Source organism: Castor canadensis, chromosome 16 (genome assembly GCF_047511655.1).
Source record: "Castor canadensis chromosome 16, mCasCan1.hap1v2, whole genome shotgun sequence".
Classification (NCBI taxonomy): domain Eukaryota; kingdom Metazoa; phylum Chordata; class Mammalia; order Rodentia; family Castoridae; genus Castor; species Castor canadensis.
Window position 1 is genome coordinate 2,206,786 of NC_133401.1, and position 22,054 is coordinate 2,228,839.

General features: G+C 46.9%; 1 protein-coding gene across 10 annotated transcripts in view; it reads right to left on the reverse strand.

Annotated features, from left to right (window-relative positions):
• The window catches only part of Dpy19l3 (dpy-19 like C-mannosyltransferase 3), a 74,557-nt gene that overhangs the window by 14,320 nt on the left and 38,183 nt on the right, over positions 1-22,054 (reverse strand). For 7 of the 10 annotated variants that reach the window (XM_074058832.1, XM_074058828.1, XM_074058829.1 and 4 more), the window contains 7 exons: positions 19,002-19,133; positions 16,138-16,239; positions 13,346-13,419; positions 13,070-13,228; positions 2,902-3,021; positions 2,301-2,493; positions 1,642-1,698 (listed from right to left, as the gene is read on the reverse strand). In XM_074058832.1, the coding sequence (XP_073914933.1) occupies positions 1,642-1,698; positions 2,301-2,493; positions 2,902-3,021; positions 13,070-13,228; positions 13,346-13,419; positions 16,138-16,239; positions 19,002-19,133 (837 nt within the window). The remainder of the gene's footprint in view (positions 1-1,641; positions 1,699-2,300; positions 2,494-2,901; positions 3,022-13,069; positions 13,229-13,345; positions 13,420-16,137; positions 16,240-19,001; positions 19,134-22,054) is intronic. The other 3 variants (XM_020182082.2, XM_020182075.2, XM_074058833.1) reach the window with 2 other exon arrangements.

Genomic DNA, 22,054 nt, shown 5'->3' on the forward strand with positions numbered 1-22,054 from the left:
TCCCAACTTCATCAAGAACGAGAGCCCTCGTCCTCAAAAAGCATTTTTTTTTTTTTTGGTGGTACTGGGATTGAGCCCAAGGCCTTGTGCATTCGAGGCAAGTGCTCTACACAGCAATTTTCCTTTAGAGGTAGGGTTTGGCTAACTTTGCCTGGGTTGGCCTGGAACTCAAGATCCTCCTGCCTCTGCCTCTCAAGTAGCTGGGATTACAGGTATGTGCCAACACGCCTGGCTCTCAAATATTCTTCTTTAAATACGTAAAATTTCAGTAGATAGCTGAGACATAAAAGGACCCAGCCTGCAGACACATGGACGATGAACAAGACTGTCGTAGCTTACAGCACGTCTTGGGGGAAAGACGATTGGGATGGTGTGTTAGCCTTAGTCCAGGGGGAAAGGTAAATTTATTCAGCTCCTCGTGAGACACACACTTTGTTTAATACCCAACGGTGGCTTTCCAGGTATTTTTAAGGAGTTTCACTTATGTAGATGGCAGAAATAAAATTCCCAGAGCAAGCAGGTGGGAATCTGTTTCTGTGTTTTCCAGCATCTGGGAGCTGGCACAGAACTGTCTTTATCAGTAAAATGTTCTGATGGAGAGAGACACCACACACTAGGATACAGCTTTGAATAACATTTACAATACAGTGACTATCATCAAACGTGTTTCCCTAGCTCAAAGCTTCTGGTTCGCAGAACCTCACATGAAAATAAAAGCAAGGAAAACTACAACTAAGCAGCTGGAGTTGACTCCTTGGGCGAAGGTGTGTGTGTGTCGGGGGGGCCCCTGGCCTCCACATGCCATCTTCCCAGGTCAGGGCCTCCAACTGAAGGCTCAAATCCACCATTCTGACTTTGGAAGGAAGAGAAAGAGTCTGAACTTCAAAATGGTTTGGTTTTTTTCCTTTTAAAGACAGGGCAAGAGTTCACGTGGGTGCAATAATTTATGCTGTTTTTGGTAATTCAAGGTCTGTAAATCTCAAAGATGTGACTAAGTGTCACACAGTGGTCCACCTGGCCAGTGGTCACGGCCTCTGATGGGATCTCAGCCGAGGATATGGAAACATTCATTACTTTCTGTTCAAAGTTAGGAACAGGTTCAAACGCAAAAGGCAGACTCTTAACTTGTTGTGGTTTTTTGAGACAGGCCGGCCTCAGACTCAGGACCCTCCTACTTCAGCCTCCTGACTGCTGGGATTACAGGCATGTGTCATCATGTATGGCCCCAAAGCCTAATTTTAGGCTGTATTTATTGATAGGTGTGTGGTTCTCGTATGAGGACAACACTGAATAAAAATGCGAATTACAGTAAAATATGTTTTCATTCCTTTTCCTCTGTGTAACTCAGGTGATAGGAGAAAAAGATCTTTCTATTTTATTCACTTCAAAATAGATCTGAAAACATTTTCAGAATTTGCATCAGCAGAGTAACAGCCAAAATCAAAATTAATTAGAATGACTGAATGCTAGTAGCTTCTACAACACTTCCACTCGTTAAAAACCATCTGAGGAACAGATTGTCTTTTCCCATCAGTGTCAACAGCAAGGGCCGCCAACCTGTCTACTCGCCAGGTAACACACACAGCACGCAGCACGAGCAGCTCCGTGGACAGCGCCGAGCCTGAGGAAACCCGGGCTTACCTTGTAGCTCAGGTACAGCAAGGTGAGCGTCGGGACTGCGTACCGGATCACGCTGATCTACGGGAGAGACGCTATTCAGATTATAGGCTTTTCAGTAGCCTGCCTCATACTTTTACTTTGCACACACTCGCCCACTTTAAATACAGCAGAAAAACCGTTCAACGGGGGCGAGACTCCTGTGCGCACAACGCCCGGTCAGCGGGAGCGTTCTGGTCACTGACGCTTGCAGTTCTGCCATCCACGATGCCAGAAGTTCATTCTATTATCACTCATTCAATCACCTATTCGTGCACCTACCACCTACCCATCTATGATTTATTTACTCTCTCCTCCTCCCCTCAGTGAATTTAGAGGGCAAAGTCAATTCAAGACTGTATTCGCAGGCTATTAGCCACTATCAGGCACTTACTAGTGATTATTTTAAAGAAAACACCTTATAATAATGAGTTGTGATCCTGGATAAAGGAACGATTGGTAAATTTTAATGCCCCGTTTTGCGATTTTTCTAAATTCTATAATGAACATATCTAACAGTCAGGGAAATATAAATGATTTTTAAACAGAAGATTAAAATTTTAAAAAACTGAAAACATAATTCCGCATAAAGCTTAGCGAGTGGATGGCCCGCTTCGAGTTTCCAATTTCGGCACCTGCTTCACCTGACTGACAACTGCTGAAGACCTGGCGTGACAGGCACACGACAAGTCATCAAAGCTCGATGGACAAGGGGCGGGACTGACCCTCCGGGGGCTGTGAAGACGGACACACTTCAGAAGCAGCCCCCACACTTCGCGGCTGCACACGCCGAAGGATGCAAACACGCACATGTGTGACGTCCAGAGGTATTTCATCCTGAAACGACAGGGAGGGAACGTGCAACGTGCAGAGGAATTTCATCCTGCAACGACGGGGAAAAATGTGCGACGCCCAGAGAATTTCATTCTCTAACGACAGGGGAAGCCGGCCCCAGCAGCCACGCAGGGCCTGTGCCTGAGACAAGTCCCTGGCGAAGCCACAACAAGACACAGGCTCAGCAAAGGGTCCGCGGCCAGGCCCCTCGCCCTTGGGGAGTGAGCAGTGGCTGTCGTCCAGAAAAGCCCGGCTCGGGGTGGGTGGTATGTCCTAGACGGAGATGGCACACCAGGAAGTCTTATGGGAACCATGATCATGAATGAAGACGACTGTCAGTCTCTAAATTATGTTGCTAAGTAACATCAAGAAAGGAAAAATGAATCAGAGCAGTCAGACAAGAGTGAATACCTCATTGTACTCAGCGCCAACAAGCCAAAGACAATGGTGTGCATTAGGTTGTAGGCGGTGTCTGGTGTCAGGTCCACCGTGTGCACTTCCATTTTACCCTGCTGCTGCCGTCCACAGCCCCTGAATAAAACAGCAAACAAAATCAGAGCTGGAGACGGAAGCTCAGCTTAGTCCACCCGCACTGATCCCTAAGAGGAAATGGGCTAACATCGGCTAGTTCTGAATTTGGTTATGAGGCTGAAAGTGTCACCTTAGTAGTACAATTACTTAAAAAAGAAAATCCTCATAGAATCACTGGAACTAGAAGATGTTTTATTACTGGTTATTTTGTTGCAATTCTTTGTAAATAAGCTAGAATAACAAAGCATCCATTTGGGAGTCAATGCCTTCATGAGTCACTGAGCCTGCTTTTAACTTACCAATGCCTCATTAGCCGTGTCTAATATATACACGACTTTCACCAAATACAGCTGTATTAAGGTTACATCCAGTTCACATGAGTTCCTTAACATCAGCCAACACCCAGTTCCTGTTCTACGCCCTCTGCTTTTCCAGGTGGTTTTCTCTGACTCAGAATCCAAAGCTAGTGCATGCCTCTTCTGATACATTTATCTTTTTTTAAAAATTTTTTATTTTGTGGTACTGGGGTTTGAACTCAGGGCCTCCCACTTGCTAGACAGGTGCTCTACCACTTGAGCCACTCCACCAGCTCCTTTCTCTTTTTCAAAGGCCATGTATTTATTGAAGGAAATGTGGCATTTGCGCTGTAACTCTCCTGCCCTTGGATTTGGTCAGTTCTCTCCTCCCGGTGATGCTTGAGACACCCTCTGTTCCCCCAGTCTCCTGTAGACCTGCAGTCAGGTCTAGAGTTCGTCAGAGCCCAGCTCACTTCTTTCTGGCAAGAACACATCCCGGGGATCCGTTCTACTCTTTGTTCCATCACACCAGGAAGCCGGTACTGTCTGGCTGTTTCCACTTTAGTGAAATTAAGATGGACTGAAGAGTAAACTCAGATGTTACACAATTTGTTATCAAGGGAAGGAAAGCAGCAGTGCCGGCAGTACAAGGTAAGAACCCACTTTCACAAAGACCCTACTGACACTTCACACAAACCCGACAGACCTGAGTGTAGGATTCTGCTCTACAAATGAAGAACTGGTATTTCTTAGAAATCCTGTTTCTACCACCGTACAGTTGCTGGCGTTATTATTTTACCTTTTTTTTTTTTTTTGCAGTGCCAGGGATCAAACCCAAGGCCTTGTACATGCTAGGCAAGTGCTGTACCGCTGAGCTACACTCCAGCCTGGTAATGTATCGGAGGAGGGGGGCAACACAGCAGGCAGATAAAACTTAAAGAATCTGAGCATGAGAAAGGTCGCATAGCACCGAGGGGAAAGTAGTCAATGGAAATGCACACAGCCATACATGGGTTAAACCTTGCCTCTAGCTTCTGTAACCTGCTTGCAAGGGTCTATATGGCAAACCCCTTTGTTATTGGGGCCCAGTCTTTGGAGATGAATTTGCAGAGCCACTGCTGGCAATGATGAATAAAAATTGCTTCCTGACCCGCCTCCCTGTCTGAGTATCCCATAACATTTCTGAGGGCTCTTGTCTGGGATTCAGAGATGGTGTTTTCACCTCCTTGTCCCCGGGACTTGGCATTCCCGGCTTGTTGGGAAAACCGTCTCACCAGGCGCCAGCAGACCTTTTGATCCAATGGAGGGACTCACCTCTGACGCACCGGAGAGTGAGTCTTGGTTTCACAAAGGAACCCAGGGAAGGCTTGGGAACCAATTGGGAGCACTGCCCGTCAGACTGGTAAGAACCTGGATTCAAATAACAGGCCTGCCTTCTGGAGGCACGAGAGGAAACTGTTCACCTCCCAGAGACACCTAACTATCTCTATCCAGGGTGAAACTGTGTCTCTCAGGTTTAGGGAGCAGGGTGGGGGTAGGGGTAGGGGTAGGTATGTGTGTGTGTGTGTGTGTGTGTGTGTGTGTGTGTGTGTGTGTGTGTGTGTGTGAGAGAGAGAGAAAGAGCAAGCGCACGAGAGTCTGAGACATGGCCTGGCTACAAAGTGAGTAGGTCTGTGGCAAACTCTTATGGTCTAGGTTGAGCCTCTTGTCTGGGAATTATATGGACTCACTATGGTTAAGACACGCCTAAATCCCCATGAGGGGGGTGGCTAGAGACAGACAATGCGAGTGAGGACCCTGTGTAGGAGCAGTTTCTGGCCGGGTGACCGTGTCTAGGTCACTGATAAGCAGCACATATTGTTCTCCCTTGTGTGTTGGGAGAAGAGGACCCCCTTACCTCTCTTCCAAAACCTCTACCCCTCCGTGTCTGTCTTGATGTCTGGTAAAGGAAGGAAATGGGTAAAAATCAGAGTAAGGGCACCCCCTTGGAGTGTATGCTTAAAAATTTTAAAAAGGGAGAGAATTAATGTAGATTTTGGAGTCAAGTTAGAAGGGTTCCCAGCGGGAACCAAGGTCCGATATATTATGATCAGCATGGGTAAACACAAGAAGGAGGACGGACATTTGCCTGTGAGCCCTTTACCACCACAGACCTCCTGAACTGGAAACATCACACCCCCTCCTTCATGGAAAAACCTCAGGCTCTGACTGCATCTGATGATGCAGTCCATCATCCAAACTCACAAACCCACCTGGGCAGACTGCAGACAGCTCCTTCTGACTGTTCAATACCGAGGAGGGATGTTGTACAATGCTGGCAGATCATGTTGGAAAATCACGTCTCTGTAGGCACCTTAAATGCCTGAGCCTACACTCAGACCCCATTCCCCCAGGAAGACCCCCACTGGGACCCTAAGGATGACAGAGATTACTGGCAACTTGAGCAATATCAGGAAGCATTATTGGGAAGCATGAAGGAAGGAGGGGAAAAGGCCACGAACATGAGCAAAACATCAAAGTTCCTCCTAGGGCCAGATGAGAGTCCCAGCCAGTTCTATGAGTGCTTGTGTGAGGCCTTCTGTTTGTACACACTGTTTGACCCAGAAGCCACTGAAAACCAGTGGATGATCAATGCCACTTTTGTTGGCCAGGCCCAATAGGACGTAAGGCGAAAATTGCAGAAACTGGAGGGATTTGCTGGAATGAACACCAGCCAACTTCTGGAGGTGGCCACAAAGGCTTTTGTCAATCAAGATCAAGAGACAAAACGGGAGACTGATTTGAAGATAAAGAAGAAAGTGGACTTCCTTGTTGCAGTCCTTGTTGAGCAGTCATGCAGGCCCCCAAGGGTCAGTCCTAATAGAGGAAGGGAAAATCACCATGAATGGTGACCAGTGCCCCTGGGATGCCCCCGTCCTAGAGAGGAACTAGGGTGAAGTCATTGGGCCTACTGTTGCCAGGATGGGCACTGGAAAAATAAAAGTCCCCAGTGGGCCGAGAACTCACGGAAAGCCCCCCAGACCAAAGGCAAAGGCTGAGTTGTCAAGGGAAAGTATCAGCCTACCAGTAGGAAAGCCAGCCCCTGGGAAGGAAATGCTGTTGGACTGGCAGCCCTGGAAGGCTATGGAGAGGAATAGGACAGCCCAGGCTCTACTTTACTAGGCCTCCAGGAGCCTATGATCCAAATGACAGTAAGGGGCCATCCCACTGACCTCATGGTGGATACAGGTGGATACGGGTACACTCAGCTGTGACCCCCCCAACCAGTGGGTCCCCTTTCACAAAAGCATGATTATGGGGCTACAGAGAACTGGCCCCATCCCTTGTTAGTATGTAGTAGGAACTCTTTTATCTCCCTGACTGCCTGTGGGCCTGAAGGGCAGGGACTTATGTAAACTGAGGGCACAGATTACCTTTTGACTCTGACAGCATGGGAGCCTTAAAACTCAGGACCTGAGGCAAAGGCTCTAATCCTCACCGTTGCACAAGAAGAGGAATGGCGGCTCTGTACCCCTGAAGGGAGGCCTCTTGAGGTTTCTGAGCTTGCCTTCAAGATTGCATGTGTGTGGGCTGAAGATGATCCCCCAGGACTGGCTCTAAACGTGCCCCCAGGAGTGGTGGAACTGAAGCTGAGAGCCACCCCCATCAGCCAAAAGCAATACGTTCGTTATTCCCTGCAAGGCCCAGGATGGAATTCAAAAACACCTCAATAAAATCCTAAAATACGAGATCCTCTGACCTTGCCAGTCATCATGGAACACCCCCTTATTGTCTGTCCAGAAGCTGGGGGCTGAGGATTTCAGGCCAGTTCAGGACCTCTGGATGGTAAACTCAGCAACAGCTACTCTGCACCCCGTAGTCCCAAATCCCTACACGTGTTTAGGCCTTGTCCCAGCCGAAGCAAAATTTTTAACCGGCCTAGATTGTAAAGGCACCTTTTTCTGCATCTGCCTAGCCCCACAGAGCCAGCTATTTTTGCCTTCCAGTGGGAAAATCCCATTACTGGAGAGAAGGGGCGATTAACCTGGATCAGTTGCCACAAGGTTTTAAAAACTTGCCCACTATCTCCAGGACTGCCTTGGCAGTCAACCTCGAAGCCTTCTCAGCCAGCTAGTACACTGGGCGATCAAATACCAGAGTACATTATGTGAAACCACGCATCTGGCTGGAGTTTGTTAACTTTCTAAACCTGGCCACCCTATTGCTGGCTGATTCACCCCCCGCTCCCAATATGATTGCTCAGAGGTTACAGACAGTTTTCTCGAGCTGGCCGGATCTAACTCATCAGCCTATCACAATCCAGACATTAAATATTTCACAGATAGCAGTGGCTTTGCCAGGGATGACATGGGCTTTGCTGGGTATGTGGTGGTAACTCTGGACTCAGTCACTGAGCCCACCTGCTGCCGGTTGGAACTTCTGCACAAAAGGCTGAACTCATCGCTCTCACACAGGCACTCCAGCTCGCTGCAGGAATAGGGGTAAACATCTACACTGACTCCAAAACTTCCTTCACAACCATTCATGTCCATGCGGCCTTACATAAAGAGAGGGGACTCATTAACTTGGGAGGAAAAATCATCAAGTATGGGCAGGAAACCCTCAAACTGCTAGATGCTGTGTGGGCCCCTAAATGGGTGGCAGTTATACACTGCTGAGGGCACCAGAAGGGAGATGCAACAATTGCTCAGGCAAACTGGAAGGCTGGCAGAGAGGCCAAACAGGCAGCCCTCATGAGGGGACTGGCCCCAACTGCCTTGTCTCCGTGTTCCTTAGCTAGTGGGACCCATAGTACACACTACAGGAACAGGCTTGGTTCAAGACTGAGGAAGGAAATTTTCTACCAAAGGAATGGTGGAAGTTTGCTGATGGTTGCGTTGCCATCCACAAGTCACTGGCTCCCACATTTGTCAAGTGGTTCCATGAAGGAACTTATTCAGGGCAAACAGCCCTCGAGACCACCCTGGCCCAGCACTTTTATGTCCCCATAAGACAGGCAATATGTAAAAGATGTAGCCTGTGTGCCGAAAACAATCCCCGGCAGGGACCAAAAGTGCTGCCCAGGTGCAGTGTTGGTGGAACTCCTCGTGACTGTGGACTTCACTGAAATGCCACGAGCTCGAGGATGCAAACAATCATTTGTGGTTGTTTGTACCTTCTCAGGATGGGTGGAAGTCTTCCCATGCGGACTGAGAAGACCCGGGAGGCGGCCAGATGTCTGCTAAAGGAAATCATCCCTCAGGTTTGGGATACCTGTGTCTATTGGGTCAGATAATGGGTCAGCCTTTGTAGTACAAATGGTGGCACACAGGGTGGCTAAGGGCCTAGGAATCACCTGAAAGTTACATATTGCATATTGCCCCCAAAGTTCAGGAAAAGTGAAATGTATGAATAGGACCTTAAGATCACAGTTAGGAAAACTTTTTTTAGGAGACCCATCTGCAGTGGGATCAATTACTGCCATAGCATTACTGAGGATTAGGTCTAGTCCCACAAAGCGGACAGGGCTCTCACCTTCTGAAGTCCTTTATGGACGCCCATCCCCCTTAATCAAGGGCATATAGGGGGGACCTTAATAGCTGTCCTCACCTTGAGATAACAAATGCAGGCCCTTAGGTTGACTCAAAAATCAATGACTGGGTCCAGGACAGACTTCCTATTAGCCTGACAACTCCCTTGCACACTTACAGGCCAGGGGATGCCGTCTGGGTAAAGGAATAAAATGTCCAACGATTAAAGCCTCAATGGAGAGGCCCTTCTGTTGTTATTTTGTCTACCCCTACTGCAGCTAAAGTAGCAGAGATGGCTCCTTGGATCCACCACTGCCTAGTCAAGCCAGCTTCTCTGGAGTGGGAGTGCATCCCTGATCTGGCTTCACCGTGTAAGATCACCCTGTGGAACAACAGTGCCCTTCCTCAGCAGGACTCCGCTTCCCAGGAAACAACAGAGGACCATGGACAACGGGAAAACAGCCCTGCTCTAGTCACTCCAGAAGCTGACTGGTGTACACATGGCAGAAGGTTGAAGAATCATCTCTTTCTCTCTTCAAGGATGAGTCCCTTCCTTATTTTCCTTTTGTTAGGCTTAATTAGTTTTCTGGTCAGGGACCCACAAACCTCAAACTGTGACCTATGTCACAGGAAGTGTTGCCACTAGGACTGTGACTTTCCATACTTACTATTCCTGAGCAGGACTGTCATCAGGTCTATGCACTCACAACCATACCGCCTACTTGGTGTGCTCCCATGGTGATCAGCATGTCTGCTTCAATCCCACCTACTGCCCTCAGGAGCGATGGTTAGAGGTCAGGAGCATCCACAACCCTGGGAACTTCGTCAGCCACACCCAGGAGTTTAACCCTGGTAAAGCAGTGTCAATGCTCTTTGATACACGTGTGGCCACAGGCCATGGTGGATGTGGGGGCCTGCTTGGGAGAGAGCCTGTATGTCATGAGAAGTATATGTGCCAGGGAGACAACTCTTGGCAACTCTTGGCCACTCACGTAACGATGTGGGCTGCTATTCTTGCCCTTACTGGGGTTGTTTCATGGGTTACATGCAAACGGCAGAACACGCAGCCGTCCTTCACAAGGGGACAGCTGCCCCTGACTGCACCCCTGGCACCTGTAACCCCGTAAATTTTACTGTACTGAAGCCCTCCGATTGCAAACAGGGACATAAAATTAGTATAAGAGTAGATGAAAAGGTCCTTGACCCCAGGACTCTGATGCTTCTCAAATTAGTAACTGTTACCCATGAGAGGTCCTCATACCAAGTTTATCACTCCTTTTATGAGGAAATTAGGAGTGAATTTTCTATCTCTATCAGGGCCAGAAACCTGTTCCTATCACTAGTCAAGTCCATAGCCCAGACACTCAACGTCACCTTGTGCTATGTTTGTAGAGGAACCAACCTGGGAGACCATTGGCCACGGAAAGTTAAGGAGCTAAACCTGCAGGAGTCATTTAACGAGACTGCTTTCCCCAGCCACAGGAAAAGCATCTGGCTTCTAAAAACTTACATCATCGGAAATTACTGTATTTCCTGTCCAAAAAGCCAGTTCTCCACTCTGGTGGGGGACTTAACTTGTTTAGGACAAAAGTTTTATGATGACTCTGCCCAAGAGACTCAATGGTGGAGAGCTCCAAACCACACGGAACCACAGCCCCACCCACTGGCCAACTTCTCTGCTCTCCGAAAAGCTTGGAACAATCTTCCCACAAACATAGACTGGCAGGCTCCCAGGGGGCTATCCTGGATCTGTGGGAAACAAGCTTACAGGGTGCTACCCAGCAGATGGTTTGGGTCCTGTGTATTGGGCACACACAATCTGGGCATCCTTTATCTATCTCCTACTCACACAAGGTGAAAAACTGAGAGAAGGCAAGTAGAAAGAAATGGGGTGCCTTACAAATTGGTAACTGGAAGGATGATGACTGGCCTCCTGAGTGAATCATCCAGTATTAGTTGAAATTAGGACTAATGAAACTACACAGGCCCTCGACACACCGGCCAAACAGCACACAAAGGTTCGCAATGTAATACACCAAAACCGCCCGGCCTTTGACTGTTTACTTGTTTCCAAGGGAGGTGTATGTGGGAAGTTCAATGATAAAGAAAGTCAGAGAAAACCACAGACAGAATGAGAAAGACTGACCATAGCTCCATCCAGACTTGGAAAGGACGGAATCCCAAAGACCTGTTTGGAGGATGGTTCTCTGACTTGGGTGGGTTCAAGACCCTGATGGGGCAATGCTTCTTGTCTCAGTTAATAGTGTCCTGCTTGTTCCCTTGGTATTGTGGTCAGTCAGGACCATTAGGGAGGCCACTATGAAAAGAAAAACAGCTGCCCATGTAACGATGCTGTGGAAACACAGACCCCTAAATTGGGATGATGCTCCTGGACACTGGGTAGGTCCAAGCATCAAAGGGGGAGGGGAGCAACTCAGCAGGGTGATAAAACTAAAGAATCTGAATGTGACGAAGGTCGCACAGCACTGAGGGTGAAGCAGCCAGTAGAGCTGCATGCAACCACATGTGGGTGAAACCTTGCTTCTTGCTCTGTAACCTGCTCCAAGGGTATCCAGGTATATTAGGCAAGGCCCCTTTGTTCTCGGGGCTCAGTCTTTGGAGATGAATCTGCTGAGCCACTGCTGGCACGATGAATAAAAACTGCTTCCTGAAAAGCCTTGGTGTCCTAGCTTCCTGAGTATCCTGCAACAGTAATCTTTAAATGTTAAACATGAGAACGCAACGCTTCCTGCTCTGTTGATATTAAAGATCACTAATTGAAGAGCACACCAGCTCTCAAGGTCTCGGTGAATTCGGGACCTTCCCTCCTCAGGCAAGCTGGAAGGTGGCTTATATCATCCCCTGAATTCACTCTACATCCACACCAACACGGACGTACTCTGTGAACACAATAGCAGCAGACTTCCTACAACTAAAAGGCAGAACTACTTTAACGCCTGGATTGAAAATTACCCTTCAAGTTACTTAAAGGTAAGTCAGTGAAGACCATTCTTTGATCTCACTGTAGTGCGTTTCCTCTGAGAAAGACCTGAAATCCCACCTGCTGGAGAGGATGCTCTAACATCCTTACGTCTAGTCACACATCTGGAGTCAGCCCGGAGGTCACCGAGCACGGCAGCCACAGTCATGAGGCGCTGCAGGCCACCCAACTTCTCACTCAAAAGCAGTCTAGGGGCGACTGTTGACACCTGTGTGTCTGGAATAACACTGACACTGTCGAGAGGAATTTCCATCTATTTTTAAAGGGCTAAACTTTATCTTGGGCGAGGTATGAAAATCTTCTGAAAGCAGTAAAGTGGTTTCTAGTCAATGGAATATTTTCATGGCTCAATGTTGCTTCATTCTTGATCAGAATTCACTTAAAAAGCAGGTCTCCCAGGCTTGGGATCATTACTGGCCAGGAACCAGTGGGAAAAGGACTTCCTTAAGTTTTCAGGAATGGCAGTGACTCCAACTTCTTATGGTTAATTTTCTCAGTTTAACACGGACAGTAAGTGCAAAACTCCCACCCTACAAGCTCTCAAAAGCCTTCACGTGACCTGCTTTTCTCTTCCAGTAGTCTGGGAGACATGCTAAATTGTAAGGAAACAGGGCATTTCTTAATTGCTTATTAAGTAACTAAGCATCATTACTTAAAAAACTTTTAGTAGATACTAATAGTAATGGCCTGCTTCAATTTTATGAGCTCCAAAACAAGACCTGAGAAGACAAGTGAATGATAATTAACTCTTGTTACTTCATGAGAAATTTTTTAAAAAGGAGCTAAAGGAAGAAGGTTGAAAACTAGAACACAGCAGAAGTTAATAAAAGGAAGAAAATACTTATTGAGTGTCAACATCTCATTACTAGTGAGTGATAGCTAACACCTACAAAAGGATGCTCGATTTTAAGTGCTTGGTATTGTTTCAAGTTATCATAAAATCTTGCAGAGCAAATACTTCTAGAATTCTCATTCACAGATAAGGAAACAGAAGTCCTGAGAGGTCACGTAACTGTCTCGAAGGTCACATCGTCCCCAGGTGTGCCAGCTGGAACCCAGCCCACTGTACAGCGAGTCCCCTAGTCCCTGGGGTCCTGTGACCCGAGTGGAGTCCGCTGAAAAGCATAGGATGAGCGACTCTCTGTGTCTGCGGTGTGCATTTTCAGCTAAGCGGTTTTCCTGCAACTCTCAGAACAAGCTCACTAACGTGAGCAGGTTAGAGTTTCTGAATCTGCCCATACCTGAGGTTTTGAAAGGCCACCACGAAGGCAGCTGTCACTGTGACCAACAGAACGAACACGTAGGCGTAGAAGAGCAGGGTGTCCGAAAGCCTCTGGAAGGTGCTGAAAGGCAGGAGGCCAAAGGCTTCTTCACACAGGTACAGGTTGGCATCAAAATCCCTGAGGGGACAAGGACAGCAAAGCATGAAAGCCAGTCCTCCTTCACCACAGATCTGCAAGCGACAGCTGAAGGTAACTGTGACTTCAGGCACACATTGATTCCATTTCAGTCCATACCGTGTTGCTCCAAAGCCAAATTTTGCCTTTAGAAATTTAAAGATGTGTTCGTCTGACTTCAGGTTAAGAGTTTTCTATCAAGGAGAGAAAAAACCGAAAACTGCTGTTAGTGCTTTCTGCATTGATTGGAAATTCCCAATAAATACAGATACTCAGTGTGCATGAATGAGGTGGTGGTGACAAATTCCCAGAGCTGACTGTGAGGCAGGGACTGCCAACCCCCTGCTTCCCTCTACGTCCCCCTTAAGGGCAAGACTTCACTCAAATATCTTCTGTGTAAGTCTAAGACACAAAATAGATAAAGGATGACCTTTCTGGTTTCAGAGAGGGAAGAAGGCCCAAGTATAGTTACTACAAATTCTGACATCACAAAACCAGTAAAACGATGACATGACACCTCGACTAGGAGCTTGGCGCTTTTGGATGCAGGGTGTCAGGTCTGCAGAAACAAATGACATAAGACGGGTTTCACTCAAGACAGGAGGAACCTCCAGGGGGAACGGACATGTCAGTGTTTCTATTAGCGACTGTAACTTCAATTCACATGACTGCACTTTTAATTTATAGCTTAGGAAAATTCATCGACATAAATGCTGAAGAAATGCTATTAGTTGAAAAATGAAGACAGGAGAAAAAAATAAGATGGAGCCAGAACTGATGCTGTTGCACGAAAGCACAAACCCGGCTTTCTGCATTCTAGCAATGATCAAACACGCAGAGAGAGCGAGAGAAAACAGTGTTTCTAGCACACCTCAGGCTGTAAGATTAAACAGGCCAGCTGCTCAGAGAGACCCTGCAGGTCTACATGGGAGGCTAGGAGGAACTCTTCCCTGGGTACAGAAAGGCAGAGGAGCGCTCTCATCACAGCTCTCTGGCAAAGTGTCATGCGTGATCCCAGATGCTCTGCTTGGGGGATGAGAACGAGAAGGTCCAGGCATGTGAGAGTGGACCGCTGACTATCTGCGGAGGACATGCAGGTGACCGGTGTACGTTTCAGCCAGTCTGGCAGGAGTGCGAGCTTTTGATGGGTTCAGCCAACCCCGGCAGCCTGAGAAACTGGACCTGGGAACCCCGCGGGGTCCAGCAACCCTCGGGCACACAAGTCCTTCAGGTAAACTGCGTGGTGTCTGAGTGTGACCTCTGCTCTGTGCCACACACCCCAGCCACCTCTGGACTCTTTAGAACCCTCACACGGTGTACACACGGGGCAGATCACTGCTGTACTGTGTTGTTCAGGGAGTAACAAGGAAGAGGTATGCACACGTCGGCACGGACACATTTTCCCTCAACAGTTTTGACGTGGGCTGGATGAATCCTTGGGTGAGGAGTCCGTGCATGTGAGATCTGAGGACACAAAGGACCAGCTGTTCTGACCAGAATGGAGGTAAGCACGTACTGATGAGGACTGGGTTGAGTGCTGACTGCAACTGCTGAGGAGTCTTTTTTCTTTGTCAGTCAATAGGCAGATGTTCACCTTTGGAGAGGGGCCTGTTTTGCAGGTGAATCCCATCCTGAAACCAGGGGCAAAGCCACCAGCCACCTGATGAGGTCATTGCAGCTTTTTGGTTTTTTTTTTTTTTTTTTTTTGCAGTGCTGGGGTTTGAACTCAGGGCCTACACCTTGAGCCACCTCACCAGTCCTTTTCTGTGGTGGGTTTTTCAAGATCGGGTCTATTTGCCTTGTACCCCATCCTCCTGATCTCTGCCTCCTGAGGAGCTAGGATTATAGGCGTGAGCCACTGGTGCCCAGCTCATTACAGCTTTTTGTTAGCATAAAAACAAACCAAGTCCAAGAAATACACCCTGAAGGAAAGCCTGCCGCCCACAAACAAACAACAGCAAAGAGCCAGCGGAAGTGTTAAAAGCATGCTAAACCATACGGACCCTTAGGGCTCTTGAAAAGTCTGAGCAAAACTCCAGGACACACAGCAGATAGACGCCAAAGCTACTAAATGAGCTGTTCGGCTATGAGGGCAGCAGAAGTTAAGTCAGTTAAATGTTAGGAAACCTTTACCAAAAATGAGCTCAGTGACTCTCTCCAGCAGAAACCAGACAGTAAGGCCAGTGCATCCACTGGCAGAGATCAGTAACAATCCTGGCCTTTGCTTAGTGCTACTGTGCAGAAAGCTATTTAAACTTAAGAGAAATATTTGCTTAATGCTACAATTTGTTAATTGTACACAGGGGTTTTGTTATGATATTTACATACATGAAAAAAAGGTATTTTGATCAAATTTACCCCCGTTTTTAAAGCTGGGTTTTACAAAACTTTAGTAGTGCCAGGCACTGGTGGCTCACGCCTGTAATCCCAGCTACTCAGGAGGCAGAGATCAGGAGGACTGAGGTTTGAAACCAGATCAGGCAAACAGTTCACGAGACCCTATCTTGAAAAAGCCATCACAAAAAAAGGCCGGCAGAGTGGCTTAAGTGGTAGAGCGCCTGCCTAACAAGTGTGAGGCCCTGAGTTCAAACCCCAGTACTGCCGAAAAAAAATAAGTTTAATAACTTGGGGAGTTCAAGGTTGAACATGTGAAAGACTGACTAGGAAAGAACGACGAAGGAGGCTGTGGGAGGGACTTAGAAAGAGTAAGAACAGGGTGGATTTGGTCAAAGCACACTGTCCGTGTGTGTAAATGTCACAGTGAAATCCCTTTGTGTAATTAATTCATGCTAATAAAAGTTTTTAAAAAAGAAATGGCTAAGAAATCCCCTTGGTTATCAGCGGAGTGAAAACCGTGCGCGTTCAAGGCAGAACCTAACTGCCTGACGGCAGAAGTCCGCGCGCTGACTCACCTTGACGCAGCCGTTGAGAAGGAGCGTCAGACAGAGGACCACGAGCGAATGTAACACCAGCTTCCCGACCCTGGCAAGGAGGGCTCCGCTCTTTAGGTTCTTCTGCAAGTGCAGAGGGTTGTATTTGACTCTTGGGCTTTGGGTGACTTTGTAAGCATTACTTAGATTTCTCACCGGCTCAGGCAGCACATAAGGAGGACACGTGGAAAGCAGAGCCTGCGAGCTCACGAGGTCAGGGTGTACCGACACGTCTAATGTGCTAGTGGTACAAGAATCCCCTGGCGACGAGCTCCGAAAATCCGGAAACATGCTTATTCTCTTTGTCGGCACTGGGGTTTGAACTCAGGGCCTCATGCTTGCTGGGCAGGCGCTCTCTCTACCTTTGGCAATTTTGGGGTCGGGTCTCACTTTAGGCCCGGACAGCAATTCTATTACTTGTGTTTCCCCAACAGCTGGGGTGAGAGGTGTGTGCCACCACGCCCAGCCATTGGTTGGGATGGGGTCTTGCTAATTTTTGCCTGGGTTGGCTCAAGACTTGATCCTCCCCCAATCTCTGCCTCTACAGTCGCTGGGATTACAAGCGTGCAGCACTGCATTCGGCTCTTTTTATTTATTTTTTAAGGCCTTCATAACTGGAGTACTGGGGTCTGTCACTTGGAAAATACTCAGGACCTGGTGACTTAACCAATTACCACATCATAACGCATATGACACGACTTAGTCATAACCCAACTAAATAAAAGAGCTGCTGGTGTAAAAAGTCGGCAATTTTTATATCAGAGTGTCACACTGGTGCTCTCTAGAGAGTTCGGGTTTGACAGACGTTTATTCACATTTAAGGTTAGAGGGGTGCTGGATACACAGTTCAGTGGCACAGTCTGCCTAGCTTTTAGGAAGCCCCAGGTTTGGTCCCCAGCACTGAGAAAAGAGAAAAAGGTCAACAGGATGAACTGTTTTTAACAGTTAACCGAGAGTCAGTTTAAATGAAAGTTTGTCCGCAGTAATTCTCAGTCAAAAGACTGACTGCAATACTCTTACCAAGAGGAAAACAAAGTAGCTTTTGATGTGGATCCACTTACAACGTGAGAACACAGGCTCCGTGACAACTCTAGGGGACAAGTGACTTCTATACATCCACGGCCATTTAAGAAATCTTACCATAAAATAATAAAGCCAAAAGGTCAGGCCGACGTTTCCTTTTTTCTTGCAGTGCTGACCGAACGCAGGGCCCCCTGCACCTAGGCCAATACTCTGAGTGACACCCCAACCCCAGGTCAGCGTCTGCTTTTTAAAGATTTTTTTAAATTTTGGCATCCTGGGGATTAAACTCAGGACCTATTTGCCTAATCACTGTAGTGCTGGAGCCACACAGCCAGCCCTTTAATTGTTTTGCTTCCCGAGAGGGTTTTCTACTCCTGTCCAGGCCAACCTCTGACTGTCATCTCCTCCTTATGCCTCCTGAGTAGCTGGAATTACAGTCATGTGCCATCGTGCTCGCCCAGTTTATCTTGGAGATAGGGTCTGGCTTTTGTGTGGTCTGGCTTCAGACTGTGAGCCTCCTGTCTCTACATCCCCAGGGCTGAGATTACAGGCATGCATCGCGGCACCTATCCAGGCCACACGACTCTATGACACTTTAGGAAATGCCCCACATTGCTTTTTCTTTCCTTGGTGGCAGTGGGGAACTAAAGTCAGGGCCTCACATTTGCTGTCACTGGAGCCACAACTACAGCCCTTTATCTTTCGTTTGGTACTGACAAGGTTCTGCATTTTTGCCCAAGCTAGTGTGGAACTGCAATCCTTTCTCTGCCTCCCGCAGTAGCTGGGATTACAGGGGTGTACCACCAGGCCTGCTTCAAATGCCCCATATTTCTAAAGGTATTTAAAATTCTCAAAGCACAGTTCATTTTAATTCACTTAAAATCAGTAATAGGTATGGAATAGGGGGAAAAGACACTGGTAGTATAATCAATCAGCAACAAAGGTGTGTCAACTGACTACTGTGAACACATTCACTCAAGCAGCAGGTTCACGTGAGTTCACCCACACACATAAAATTTAACATTTTCATCTTTTATTTTCATATTAAATATTAGTATTTAACTAAGCATCTGGTTAATTCCTGAATTGAATTAGGCTTCAATTAAGTATAAGAAATAGCTAAGCACCAGCAGCTCCTGCTTATAATCCCAGCCACTCAGGAGGCAGAGATCAGGAGGACCATGGTTCTAAGCCAGCCCAGGCAAATAGTTCTTGAGAACTGGTCTCGAAAAAAAACCTTTGCAGGAGGAGATGAAGGTGAGGGAATACAGCGGATGGATGTCATATACTCTTATGAAATAGAACAATGAAGCCTCTTGTGATTGCTTTAAGTGGGGCGGGGAGGGAGACAGTTGGGGCGATCTAACCAATGTACAATGTAAGCCTATATGGAATCGAATCCCCCTGTACAATGAAAACATGCTAATAAAAATAAAAATAAAATAAAATAAAATTAAAAAAAAAAACAAAGAAAATCTCCAACATAGAAATGGGGCTGTTGAAGTAACTCAAGTGGTACAACACCTGCCCAGGAAGCGTGAGGCCCTGAGTTCAAAGCCTAGTCCCACCACCAAAAAAAAAAAAAAAGAACCGCAAAAATGAAAGGGTGGAACTTTGTCTTCAAAAAGTCTTAAAAAAAAAAAGCTACATCATGCACTTAAAAAAACCAACCAAACAAAAAAACAAGTGTGCTGCCTGTACTTCTATCTGGGCACAGAAATTGGGTCAGAAATTGTCCCTTGGCTGCTGTATGAGAGCAAGGTCCAGTAACCTCATGATCTAAAAAATAAAAAATGCTCCGATTAGGACTGAAGACACCGTACCTGAAGCTTTCTTGCGATGACCACTGACAGGTTGAAACTGATAAGCAATGATCCAAGAATCATGGAGTTAAAAAACTGGAGGATGCAGACAAGGACCAAGCACGCCGTCTGTATGCCGTACAGCCACATGGCCTGCAGGACCGAGAGCACAGGGTTAAGCAGAGTCACCAGAAGACTACACAAGGGGACACACTGGTCCCCAGCTGGGCACAGCTCAGGTCACAAGCAATGCAGAAAACACACTTAGCTTTCAATCTTAAAGTGCATACACAGAACAGAGCTCGATGCCCAGCGACCGTTCACCCTTAACGACAGAACGTGTAAACCTTTCTGACATGCGAGCAGAGGGAACTAACCGGGGCCAGGTGAGGCAGAAGCACACGCTGTCCAGATGTATTCTGGGAACGCAGAGCAGGTTTGTGACTGACTTCCCGTTTCTGGGACTGCTGGAGGCAGTCTTTTTTTAGTGCCTCCAGCCAAGAGTCAGGCCTTCACAGAACTCCACCGCTCCCTGACTTCTAGACTAGACAGAACACTAGCCTATACTCGGTGATCTTCTCACATCGCTGTCTATTCTGTGCAAACTCTTATTTCCAATGGCGACATAATATTCCCCCATAACTTGTCTGCCACTGAGTCAGGCAGGCATGTCTACTTTTTATCATTACTGTATGACAAAAATCTCTTCTAAAACCCTCAGATTCTATGTGATTATTTTGTTTACTGTTCTCTTCCCAATGTCTTAAAAGAATGCCCACTAGAGGCCAGGCGTCAGTGGCTCACGCTTGTAATACCAGCTACTTGGGAGACAAAGATCAGGAGGATCAAGGTTCAATGTCAGCCCGGGAGAATAGCTCATAAGACCCTATCTTGAAAATATTCAACACAAAACACCTGCCTAGCAAGCATAAGGCCCTGAGTTCAAGTCCCATACCGCCAAAAATAAAAAATGTCCTCTAGAAGTCAATCAATAAAAACTGGAAGAATGACTGAATGAATACATTTCCTTAGGATACTAGTCAGGGAAGGGTAAATTTTTCCTTTTCAACAGCTTTTTTAAGATACAACTTATTACTAAGATATAATTCATACTCCGTCAAATCCATTCATTTAACAAGCACAATTCATATTTTTTGGCACATTCAGAGTTATGTAATCACCACCACAGTCTGATTTCAAGGTATCCTTGTCACTTTAAGAGAAGCGCACACCATTGGCTATTATTCTCCACTATGCTCTCCCACCAAACCTGGCAACCAATAATGAAGGTCTCCATAGATCTGCACAGTCTGCACATTTCACAAACCTGTAACAAGGATTTACTTAGCACGTTCTGAAGTTTCAACCACACTGTACCATGTATCAGTACTCCTTTTTTTGATGGGACTGGAGTTTGAACTCAGGGCTTCACACTTGCAAAACAGGCGCTGTACCGCTTAAGCCCCACCTCCAGTCCATTTTGCTCTGGTTATTTTGGAGAGGGGGTATTGGGAATTATTTGACCAGGCTGGCCTCACCCCAATCCTCCCAATCTCAGCCTCCCAAACATGTAGGAGTACAGGTGAGAAACAGCAGTGTCTGCTACCGCCTTCTTTTTTATTGCTGAAGAGTATTCCTTATGAATAAACCACTTTCTGTTTATCTGTTCACTGGCTGGTGTAATCTTCCTATCAGTTTTGCCAATTTCTGTGAGAAGTCCATCTGAGATTTGAGAGGTGAGCTGGAACTGAGGTGGTCACACTGAGTCTGTGGTCAGTTTGGGGATCTCTTCCCTATTTTTTTTTTAGGTGTGTAAAACCTTCAGCAATATTTCATAGTTTTCAGAGCATGACTACATCCTAAGTATTTTCTTCCTTTATGATGCTATGCCTTCTAGAGGTTCTTCACTCTCTTTAATGAACTTTTTTGGTGGTGGGATCGGGTTTTGAACTCAGGGCTTTGGCTTGCAAAGCAGGTGCTCTACCACTTGAGCCACACCAACACTCCATTTTGCTCTGGTGATTTTGGAGATGGGGGTCTCATGAACTGTATATCTGGGCTGGCTTCGACCCCTGAGCCTACTAATCTCAGTCTCCCAAGTAGCTAGAATTACGGACGTGAGCCACTGTAGCCAGCCTCTTTTATTAACTTTTAGATACTTTTGCATTTATCTGTAAGACTCTTATAGATACTTACACATTTTGGGGGGTACTTATTAAGTCTTTCTTTGGGGTAGTTCTCTTCATACCAAGGGAGCCTATTTCTAGAGGAGAGTCTGTAATAACAAGGTCAGTTTTATAAACGTAACAAAAGCCCAGGTTCAAGAGGAACGTTGCTTGTAAGCAGCCAGAAGTGCAAAAGTGAGCGGCGTTAGGTGATGGGGAGCCCAGGGTTCTCAGACACACCGCTGCTGCTCTGCAGGTCTGCAAGTCCAGTTGAGGAGAGAAGGAGTCCATGGCAGCACATCCTTTCCGGGTCAAAGGACTGGCATTTTCTTCAACAGCTCATTCACGGTCTTCAGTACCTTCACTGTAACAGCAGCTCACTTCTATTAGAATTCATCAAACGCCAGGCTCTGTTCTACGTGACTCATCCATGGTGTGCACGACTCGTGTCCTGCAGTTTGGCTCTGCAGGCTCTGTTCTCATCACAACAGGAGGTCAGGACCCCAAGCTGCACCATGAGACTCGGTACTTGGCCTGGTGTCAAAGTCTGCTAAGATGAAAGCAACCATGGAGTATGGCTGGAGGTCTGTAATTTCACCAATCTTTTCAAAGAACTGGCTCTTGTGACCTCACTGATTCTCTTTGTTATTTTTGTTTTCAATTTCATTGGTGTCTGCTCTTTATTATTTTCTTACTTCTGCTTGCAGTGGATTTATTTTTCCTTTGTTCTTTAGTTTTATTTTTTGGTGCAACCGGGGTTTTTGAACTCAGGGCTTCAGGCTCACAAAGCAGGTGCTCTACACTTGAGCCACACCTCCAGTCCACTTTACTCTGGTTATTTTGGAGATGGGGTTTTGAGAACTATTTCCCAGGGCTGGCCTCGAATTGTGATCCTCCTGATCTCAGCCC